The sequence below is a fragment of the Strongylocentrotus purpuratus genome, unplaced genomic scaffold, assembly GCF_000002235.5.
Source record: "Strongylocentrotus purpuratus isolate Spur 01 unplaced genomic scaffold, Spur_5.0 spur5_scaffold_6, whole genome shotgun sequence".
Lineage (NCBI taxonomy): Eukaryota > Metazoa > Echinodermata > Echinoidea > Camarodonta > Strongylocentrotidae > Strongylocentrotus > Strongylocentrotus purpuratus.
Window position 1 is genome coordinate 230,741 of NW_022145612.1, and position 11,154 is coordinate 241,894.

General features: G+C 37.1%; 1 protein-coding gene across 1 annotated transcript; it reads right to left on the reverse strand.

Moving 5' to 3' along the window:
- Positions 1-506: 506 nt before the first annotated feature.
- Positions 507-10,805, reverse strand: LOC755292. Its single transcript, XM_030972596.1, has 7 exons — positions 10,537-10,805; positions 6,374-6,562; positions 3,135-3,325; positions 2,948-2,954; positions 2,475-2,762; positions 1,067-1,175; positions 507-782 (listed from the first exon to the last, which is right to left on the reverse strand). The coding sequence occupies exons 1-7, from the start codon at positions 10,795-10,797 to the stop codon at positions 622-624; spliced, it is 1,206 nt and encodes a 401-aa protein (XP_030828456.1). The 5' UTR covers positions 10,798-10,805; the 3' UTR covers positions 507-621.
- Between the last annotated feature and the right edge of the window lie 349 nt (positions 10,806-11,154).

The window sequence follows — 11,154 nt, forward strand, 5'->3', positions numbered from 1 at the left end:
TAAAGTTAATTTTATGTGTTCCTGCTCCTCAAAAAATGATCTTTTGTGCATAGAGAGGTACAGACCTTTACAACACAATTATGCGAGTTCCCCTAACAAAGTTGGGTAATAATTCTAACTTGAAAGCCGTTTAGTCCACTTTTGAATTCACGAGTATCTACAATACACTAGCAAGTCCCTGCCAAAGGCACAGAGTACATCACCATCATTAACTTGTAATTAATGATATGGATATTTTGACACAAAAATAAGATATAGGGAATAAAACAAAATGTATATTGCTAAAACTAAATAAACCTATCAACTTTTAAGAGAAATGTAGTCGAAAAATAATCTTCTTTTTCGGCTGTCCATACATTTAAGTACAGGGGCAAATCCAGGATTTGGTAAAAGGGAACCCAAATAGTAAAACTGGTTGAAAACATTTTAAGGGGGTTTGTACCATGTAGGTATTTTAAAGGGGGGAAAAAACCACATCACAAAAAGACGCACTTCACGAAGATGGATTTCCATTTTCCTGCTGGTTCCGTATTTTAATATTTTAATAACTTTGTATTTAAACATACATTAGAAATATATTGAGATATGAGCAAACAATGGAATCAGACGAAGGTGTATCACTCAGTGAGTGGGTGATCTAATGTCTACACCAAATGGAGATGGCATCTTCCTGAGCCATGGACTGTTTCTCCTGAATCCAAAGTTACCATGGTAACCAAAGATAGGTTTGACATCTTGCAGGAATTGGGCGTGGCCATTTACTTGGTCCATACAGTGTCCAGCTAAAGGATAAAACAGTGAAATAAATTGTTGGATTTCCATCAAGAAAAGCATTCATTGTATAGAATCTAAGTGACAATGTATTGATCTTGAGTAAAACCAGGCTCTAAAAGGCATCATCCCTCCATCATATGATATTATTATTATTATTATCATTATTATCATAATTATTATTACTATTATTATTATCAGCTTCTAGTTTTAGAGTAGACCCCTTTTGTGTCAACACATGTATACGAGCACAGATCATTCAGTTTTCATATGAAAAAGTGTGACGGCAGTATACCTTTGGCAGCTCCAGGTGCTTGGTTGCGTGCGTGGAGGTACTTGTACCCTGACCCAGACTCAATGAATCTGTCGATGACTGGCCCATCAATTGATGTGCCTCCTTTGTCCTGTAAAGGGAACAAAAATTGGAACATAAAAAAAGTCGTAAGTTTTAAGTTATGTATAATGATATGTTTGTAAAACTAAAAAGATACAAATTCTTAACTTTTTAATAAACTCTGATAGTGATACATGAAAGGAATGCCTTCATTTTCAAGAACTTAAAATGTGTCTACTCTAGGTGTTTACACTTTAGGAATTAAGGCCTATAATATTCTAATTCAAACTTTATTGATTTAAATCCAAACAGGTAGGATCATTCTCAATTTTTGTATACCAGTACATCAGATGACAAATTTCAAAGTTGTAGTGTAACATAGATTATTGAGTATAAAACTAAGAGCAAAGATAACAATAACCAGTAGTGACACAGGGGGGGGGGGGGGTAGGGGTTTAAACCCCTCCCCTTGGTCTTGGGCTGCCAAGTGAGGAAAAAAATGCCTGTTATGGTCTCAATTGTGTTAGTAGGATCTTGATGCCAGGAAAACATCCAAAAACATCACTTACGGGTGTTCAAAATAGCACCCTAAAAAATGGCCTCGCCGCATAGACCTATAGCGGCTTGGACTTCGCGGCTTGTGGACGATCGTCATTGGGTCAAACCCTTCTCAAGGTTTGGACTTAGACCTCTAGATCTAGTGGACTTTGGAGTCTGGACTAGTCTAGAGGTTGGACGAATTCAACAGAAGAAGTCAAGGACAATGAAATGAAATTATTGAAAACACTAGTACTATAGCAGTAGCAGACTTAGACCGAATTTTCCGTCTCTTTCGTTCGTTAGCCTCTTATTGGGGTAGGGTCGGCTCTCTCTTTAGAGACGGAAACCATCTATACACATTCCCTTGATAACTCAAGAGAGTTTAACACGGCTCGCAAGATTTTCAACATGGATGTCGATTTTGACCCATAATTTCCTTAAAAGGGACTAGGTCTAGGGTCTATTAAACGGATTATTTCAGTCAAGTTGGTAAGTGGAACCTATGTACTAATGTAGTATAACCTTCTCCTAATTTTAAATAATCAATGCATGAGGTAAAATGACATTTTGGGGGATTTTGGGGGCATAACGCCACGACCTGAAATGGCCGTGGAGTTATCAAGGGAATGTGTATAGACTATAGACCCTAGACGGTTTCCGTCTCTAAAGAGAGAGCCGACCCTACCCAAATAAGAGGCTAACGAACGAAAGAGACGGAAAATTCGGTCTATAGCAGACTATAGTGATACTAAGTAACTACACTGTACATGTAGATCTAGTCTACCAAGCATCAGACTAGTCTCTCAAAGTCTCTAGATTCTATATTTACCTGTCCTGTTTTCCTGAGAGTTGTGCTAACTTGAGCTCTGGTGAAATATAAATTCACATGTTTATCCTTTTGTGAATTATAACCTGGGATAGCAGGTCCTAGTTTCGGTTGTGCCATCGAATAATCTTTTGATATAGTGTCTATAGCGATACAATCCAATAAGAAATTCTTCTCCAACTCCTCTAATTCGTCAACAGAAGGAGTTGGTGGTCCGCGTGGTGTTTTTTTCGACGTCTTAATCTTATTTGTTGCTGAGTCAGGCATTTTGATTGTCAATTTCACTCCTGTTTTTTATGCTGAAAAGATGATAACGTAAATGTGCTCTGATTGTCAAGATGGGCTCATATATATGCTGATGCTTCAAGCCTCAACATACAGCTCTCAGTGTCGAGTTAGTTCAGGATCAGGCCAGGCCAGGGTTATGATGCCTACACTGTTGTTTACAACAAGCGTCCTGTAAACATATCTGCTACCAAGCCGCTTTCAATGCACAATACATGACCGCATGTTGCCTAGCAACACGTAATTGATTCCACGCAGTATATCGTACTTCCGTGTATAGCGCCATCTACTAGTACTAGTATTATAGGTGAACCCTATTATTGATTACCAAAGAGATACATGTTTCAATAGTTCTACAATGGCAGATATTTAAATTACCAAGTCACAGATCGCTTTCTTCCAGGTGTAGAGGTTCTCGGCGATAGGTTCCAATCTCTCTTGGTCGCTTTAGGTGTTTTCATGAGAGTGAAGTCAAGTACTGCTTTCACCCTTGGTCTTCTGAAGTACCCTGAAGCGTGTTTATCACTCAATGCATCATAGGAATTGATCAGTGGCTTCCTGTTTGTCACCTTCAAAATAACAAGCAGTACAGAAACTAGACGAAAATTCAAGCAAAAAGAGCAAACTGATTCACATTAAAAGATGAAGCCAATGACTAAAGGGATTAATTTTTCAGTCTAATCTGAGGATTTGAGGGTCCTCAACAATAATCAATAATATCTACAACTGATGAAGAATGTCAAAGCTATAATATTTAATTTTACATTTTTTTATTGAAAAAAAATCATCATGAAGATCATATCTTTTTTCTTTTGAGCAGCTAATACACACAGGGTATCAGTATATTAATATACTCCTATTTTCATAATTCCAGGCCCGTAACCAGGGAGGGGGTTCGGGGGGTTCGATCGAACCCCGGCTAAAATTTTCAAAGGTAAAAAAAAGGGGGAAGAAAAGAGGGAAGGAGGAGAAGAAAGAGAGGAAGAAAAGAGAGAAAAAAGGAGTGAAAAGAGGGGAAGAGAAGAGAAGAGAAGACACGACAAGACATGAAAATCCGGTTTTAAAGCCCTTCGAAAATTGAGAAAAGAGGAAGGGGAAAAAGAAGGGGAAAGGGAAAGAAAAGAACAAAAGAGAATGAAAAGAAAGAAAAGAGAGAAAGGGAAAGAGAAAAAGAGGAAGAAAAGGAGAAAAGGAAAAAAAATGAAAAGAAAGAAAATGAGATAAGAAAAAAAAAGGGAAAAGGGAAACAAAAGAAACGTGAAGATCATATCTTTTTTCTTTTGAGCAGCTAATACACACAGGGTATCAGTATATTAATATACTCCTATTTTCATAATTCCAGGCCCGTAACCAGGGAGGGGGGGTTCGGGGGGTTCGATCGAACCCCGGCTAAAAAATTTCAAAGGTAAAAAAAGGGGGGAAGAAAAAAGGGGAAGGAGGAGAAGAAAGAGAGGGAGAAAAGAGAGAAAAGAGGAGAGAAAAGAGGGGAAGAGAAGAGAAGAGAAGACACGACAAGACATGAAAATCCGGTTTTAAAGCCCTTCGAAAATTGAGAAAAGAGGAAGGGGAAAAAGAAGGGGAAAGGGAAAGAAAAGAACAAAAGAGAAGGAAAAGAAAGAAAAGAAAGGAACGAGAAGAAAAGAGAGAAAGGGAAAGAGAAAAAGAGGAAGAAAAGGAGAAAAAGGAAAAAAAATGAAAAGAAAGAAAATGAGATAAGAAAAAAAAAGGGAAAAGGGAAACAAAAGAAACGGGGAATAAAAGAGAGGAGAAAGAGGGGGGTAAGAGCCTGGGAGGAGAGGGGGTAAGAGCCTGAGAGAAGAGGGGTGGGAGTAAGAAAGAGAGGGGGATGTTGGGTGGAGTCGCCACGTCAAGGGATCAAGACAAATACGCATAGATAATTATGTTACTGTGTCGGTATTCTTGCTCGATCCTCGTGTACTATATCAATGTAGAAGTTTGAAGTCGGTGAGATGTAGTAGATCGGTCGGACGGCAAATTTGTTTTCCCTATACGAACTGTGACTTTTTATCGGGCAAAGATACATTTTTTAAATTTCAGTCGGTATATGAATCGTCTTCTTTCTCTAATAATTAAACGAAACGTCAAAGCTTCTGCGCTTCGCGCTGGAGACATTTTGTATTAAGCGCTATATAAAAAATAAAAAATTACTATTATTATTATTAACTGAATTCAGATAGGAATTAAGAGTCGAAAACAGAACAACGAATCTTCTTCGTTCTCTAATGATTGAATGAACCGTCAAAGCTTCCGCGCTCCGCGCGGGGGGGGGGGGGCAACTGAATTCAGATAGGAATTAAGAGTCGAAAACAGTTCAACGAATCGTCTTCTTCATCTAATAATTAAATGAAACGTCATCGCTTCTGCGCTTTGCGCGGGAGGGGGGCAACTGAATTCAGACTTGGATTAAGAGTCGAGAACGGTAGGCCTACCACGAATCGTCTTCTTTCTCTTATAATTTAATGAACTGTCAAAGCTTCCACACTTCGCGCTGGAGGGGGCAACTGAAATCAGACAAGGATTAAAAGTCGAAAACAGTTCAACGAATCGTCTTCTTCATCTAATAAATTAAATGAAACGTTATACAATATCTTCTGCGTGTGTGCGCTTTGCGCGGGAGGGGGGCAACTGAATTCAGACTTGGATTAAGAGTCGAGAACGGTAGGCCTACCACGAATCGTTTTCTTTCTCTTATAATTTAATGAACCGTCAAAGCTTCCGCGCTTCGCTTGGGAGGGGGCAACTGAATCAGACAAGGATTAAGAGTCGAAAAAAAGTACAACGAATCGTCATCTTTTTCTAATAATCTAATGAATCGTCAAAGCTTCCGCACTTTGCGTTGAAGGGGGAAACTGAATTCAGACAAGGATTAAGAGTTGAAGTACACAAATCGTCTTCTTTCTCTACAATAGTTTAATGAAACGTCAAATCTTCCGCGCTTCGAGCGGGATGGGCGAAAATGAATTCAGACAAGGATTAAGAGTCGAGAACGGTACTACGAATTGTCTTTTTTCTCTAATAATTTAATGAAATGTCAAAGCTTATGCGCATTGCGCGGGAACGGGAAAACTAAAAAATAATTTAGCTCCCGGCGACGGGTTTATAGTTTATATTTACCTCAATTCAGTTTTCCCCTCTCCCATCTGGGGGAGGGGGGAGGGGGAACTGAATTCAGACAAATATTAAGAGTCGAGAACGGTATAATAATAACGAATCGTCTTCTTTCTCTAATAATATTTAATGATACGTCAAAGCTTCCGCGCTTCGTGCGGGAGGGGAAGAGGGAACTGAATTCAGACAAATATTAAGAGTCGAGAACGGTACAATAATAACGAATCGTTTTCTTTCTCTAATAATATTTAATGATACGTCAAAGCTTCCGCGCTTCGTGCTGGAGGGGGAGGGGAACTGAATTCAGACACGGATTAAGAGTCGAAAACGGAACAACGAATCGTCTTCTTTGTCTAATAACTTAATGAAACGTCAAAGCTTCCGGGAGGGGGAAAACTCCCCCTGGACCCTAGCCGTTTAAAAACGAACCCCTCAATTGCAAACTCTGGTTACAGGCCTGCATTCTCCTCCAAATTTACTATAAATACCTGGTTAGTTGAGCAGACACTGTCTACTACGAAGTCATTTTCTCTCTGTCTAAGAGCTCCTTCTGATTGTGATCTTGGAGTTCGTCGTCGAGCAGACAGAGAACAACGAGTTGGTGATCGACTTTGGCGTGTTGGAACGAGTGGTGAGAATGGACGGATCGGATCTGGTTGCCAGATGTTGGGTAGGTACTGAGATATAACAAGTTATTGATTAGTTTAGAATAATCATAATGTGAGCAAAAACTTAGGGGGCAGACAAAAATCCGCATCACCACCAGGTGGCATAATGGGCAAAAAGGTAAGGAAACAACCCGGAACAATAACGATGATGATAATATAAATGATAATGATAATAACAATGATAACAATGATAATTTTGATAATGATATAATAAAGATAATGATGATAATAATAATATTAATGATAATGATAATAATATGATATTCATAATTATTATAATAATAATGCTAATAATATTAATTATAATGTCGATATTAACAAATATAATATCAAAGGTAATAATAATTAATAATATTAATGATGATAATAATAATGATAACAATGATAATAATGTTGATGATAATAGTGATAATAATAATAATGATGATGATGATGGTGAAGATGATGATGATGAAGATGATGATGATGATGATGATGATGATGATTAATATCATTATTATCAAGGAGCGCTAAAAACAAAGGTTAATAGACACATAAGGGAAGAATAATGCTTAAAGGGGTCTTCTACAAAAAGCAAGTAAGAGTCATTAATTAACATCAAAATGAAATTAACATGTACATTATCCCTATAACCAGATAATTTATTCGAGACATAAATACAGCGTCCATGATATTGTCACTACACATAATACTTTTGATTCCATTAACTGTCTTGACTAATACTCAACATCTATTTTGTAAAAAAAAAATATATATATATATATATATATTTAAGCATGGTACTCTTAATTAATGACCATTATCATGTATGGCGCTCTAAAAACATTAATTTTAAAGCCCCTGAATAAAACAAAAAAAAACAACTTTCCCTCCGATGTATTTTGAAAAGGAACCATACTCGTATGCAAACTACCGGCAGGATTTGGGGTGTATGTTATCTTGGATTACCACCCCTATATTATACCCCTGTCCTATAGTTGGAATGCCATTAACCAAAAATAACTTTGAAACCAATCGTTTCAAGATGGTAACGTTAATTTTACCTTTAAAAGAAAAGAAAAAAGAAGACTGGCCCCCTCCCCCGGCGTTCAAGGGGGTGTGGTGTTGAGTTTTTGTTTAAAAAAAACAGAGTTCCAACCCCCAACCCCCCCCCCCCATCCCCCCACCCCCTCCCCGCCTTATTCGGCCGGTCGGCTGAGTCACCGCTAAATATTTTCTAATGAATTGGGCTCCCTTCTTTCGCCGCGGGCTGGATCCGCCCCTGCGTTCATCGAACTTACCCAGTGATTTGTATTTTAACAAAATAAAGTTTGATCGTCTTGACTCTCTTCTGACTACAAAGTCAACTACAAAGTTGACATATATGATATTCTTGTTATGTTCTGTGTTTGTAAACTTATATGTTTACATAAATTATAAATATTTGACGCCCTTTTAGGAGCAATTACCAAGTTTAGATCATTCCAATAATTTCCGATCGTAATGTAGGATTTAATTCTGTCATATTTTTTTTCATGGCAGCTATCGGACGCCATGGTGACTGCCGTGGAAGCTGTCATCACAACAAGCAAACACCCGAGTTGACATGCTAGACAAATATCATGTAAAAGACTTTTAGTTAAGTTATGTCATCTCTTTGACCAAGATACTTCTCTTTCTACTGTCACAGTAGTAATACCCACGAAAATTCTTTAGATGTTTCATTTGGTTACAAGTTAAAGCTGGGATTCCTTTGTAGCGCTAATGCATTGGCAAACTTATCGATGAAGATGAGTTTGTTTTACTAATCTCTCCGTAAATAAGGAAAGGTGTTAAAAACTCTCTATTGTTTGAAAGTCAATCTGTAATGTTTGAGAAAGGAACCCTCCGAAGAAAATCATCTAGTCCCACTTCTTCAAGTCTTTCACATTATCAAATATTGGACATTTCAACGGACATCACAATATTAAGGTAAAATTTGAAATATATGATAGTTTACAAAAGTCCCTCGAGAATGTTCGTATTCATCTCACTTAAAATATTATTCCAAATATAGGTATGCAGGTAGAGGCCTTGATTGAAACACTCTGAACCACAATCTAATGATGTGACGGGAGCTTGCATGAATTAGTAATTCATTAAGAAGAAGAAAAACTGCACCTTCCCACAAAAAAAATGAAATTAAAAATGAAGTGAATAGAGTTATATATAGAATGCGGCTATTCTAAATATATCGGGATACGATTACAGTTTTCTTTTTGTTTAATCTCCTAGCTATACAACAAAAAAGACAGATTTTAAACCATTAAAAAATGTGTATCTTATTTGGGAAAGTTGATTTTGCTCATACAGGGCCACCGCTGCGGAATGCTCTCCCTCGAGAGATTCATAAAAGCAGATCAGTTAAAGTGTTATAAAATAATCTTAACAAGTATCTGTTTATTCGGCATATAATTAATTGTTCTGTCATTACGTCGCTGTTTTCACGAAGTGACGGTAGTGAAAAAAAATTGCATTCACTTTGCGTTACGATTTTCCTCACTACCGTGCATGCTATATCTTACTTCTGTTCCATTATTCATAATGCAGATGCTTTGATATGGTCTCTCTTTCTTGCTGTTGTTGTTTCACTAGACTTGTGCTCTTTTATAATTTGATTCAAGTGGATCCGGCGGCTTATAAATTCCATATATTATTATTCTTATTATCATTATAATCTAAACCAGTCATGTTTATCCCCTGTGTTTAGTTGGTTCACTGAGCATTGTCTTCCAACATTCATTTGCAGACGAACAATGAATAAGATGATATTGATTGCATCAATTGTCTAGCTTTGAATGAAATGATTCGATCAATTTGAATGTTTTTGTCTGAATCTAACAACGACCTTGGACCATGTGGACTTTATTGTTAAATTTGTCAACATATATCATTGTCTATGCACGGTCATTAGCTTGCAGTATGTTTTCTTTGGGCCGGTATGTTTCACGGATACCAAAATACCAATATGGTTATGACGTTTTTTAATCTAAAAGAAGGAGTGGAAGCAATAATGATACTGAAGATACTAACTAAATTAAGCAAGATGAGTGGTTTTGAAAATGTAATCTTTTATATGTATGATAATTCTAGGTATAAATCCTTTTGACTGCTAAAGTTAAATTTTGTTCGAACTGTTATTTTTGCTCAAATAAACAATTCAAACACTTAGGTACATGTGACTGATATTCACGGAAAACATCAAAATCAAACTTTTCAGTTTCCAATTTGATGTTAATATCTTCTATTCATTTACCCTACTATGCAGAAAAATAATATAATAGTAGTTAATGAAAGAAATAAAATCTTTCTCGCTTATTTTGAATTTGCCTGTATTCTTTTTAATCCGAAACGTCTATCAACACAGTCCGAATCAATACAATGAAGTGGAAAGCAACGCATATATAAGGTAATGTTCAAATTGAGTTGCTTTTAAGAGGTTTCCTGTTGGCAGTCAGGGGTTTCCCCGATTCTCTAAAAAATTATGCTGACAATATTTGATGGAAAGTGAATACAGAATATTTGGAATTGTCCTACAGCTTTGTTAAATCTAAAAATAGTCAGGGCATCGCCGTCTTTAGAAATACAATGAGCTACTCCGGGTTAATTTTTCCTTCTCTATATATTATTGGTCTGTAAAAATATACAGCATTTTGATAAAGTAGGGAAAGTTAAGCGAGTTCCCTACATTGTCGCTCCCGTGATAACCATTAATTCTTTTGATAGGCGCCAATTCCACTTGAAATCAAATGCTCAAGGCGCACTCGTACAAAGATAAAATTACAGAACACCGATCGTATGTCAATGAACTAAGACAATCTTGTGAGATATTTTTTTAAAAGACTTAATATGCTGAATTCAAAATGTTTGTAAATTTGATGCACCAAAGAGTTAAACATGGAATATAAAGTTGATTTATAAAACAAGTTAGATTATTGTTCTCAAATGGACTACGTCCATCTTACCTTGCCACCCAATGTTTTTCCTATTACCCCTCTCACCATCGGCGAATGAAAGAAGTGACTGGCATGAGGATCGACTAGGGCATCGTACTTCGGGATGATGTCGGCAGACCACTTATATCTGACTTTCTCTACTTGGATACAATCTAACACAAATCCTTCTTCCATGTCTCGTAGCTTAGCGGCCGATGGGTCTGGTTGGATGCCGCGGTGGATATGATCGTGATGCCAGAGAGGAGAATGAGAGATAACGTGGTGGTGCATATCGATCTGCACCTGTTACAGAATAGAGGTGGTGATTGATAATGTATATGGAACTATTGTCTTTTGATGATTATGACCTTCCTGCTTCTGAACTTTCACGTAGATATTCTATCTCTCTCTCTCTCTCTCTCTCTCTCTCCCCCCCTCTCTCTCTCTCTCTCTCTCTCTCTCTCTATTATTTATATATATATATATATATATCTTTATATCTCTCTCTCTCTTCCCACTCTTACTTTTTATTTAAGCCTGACATACTGATGGATCTCTGTCTACATTCGATCTGGCAAAATTATTTTTAAAAAAAACATCACGATCATGTCATCATTTGGTACTCCGAATATAAATGCAGTCGGTTTC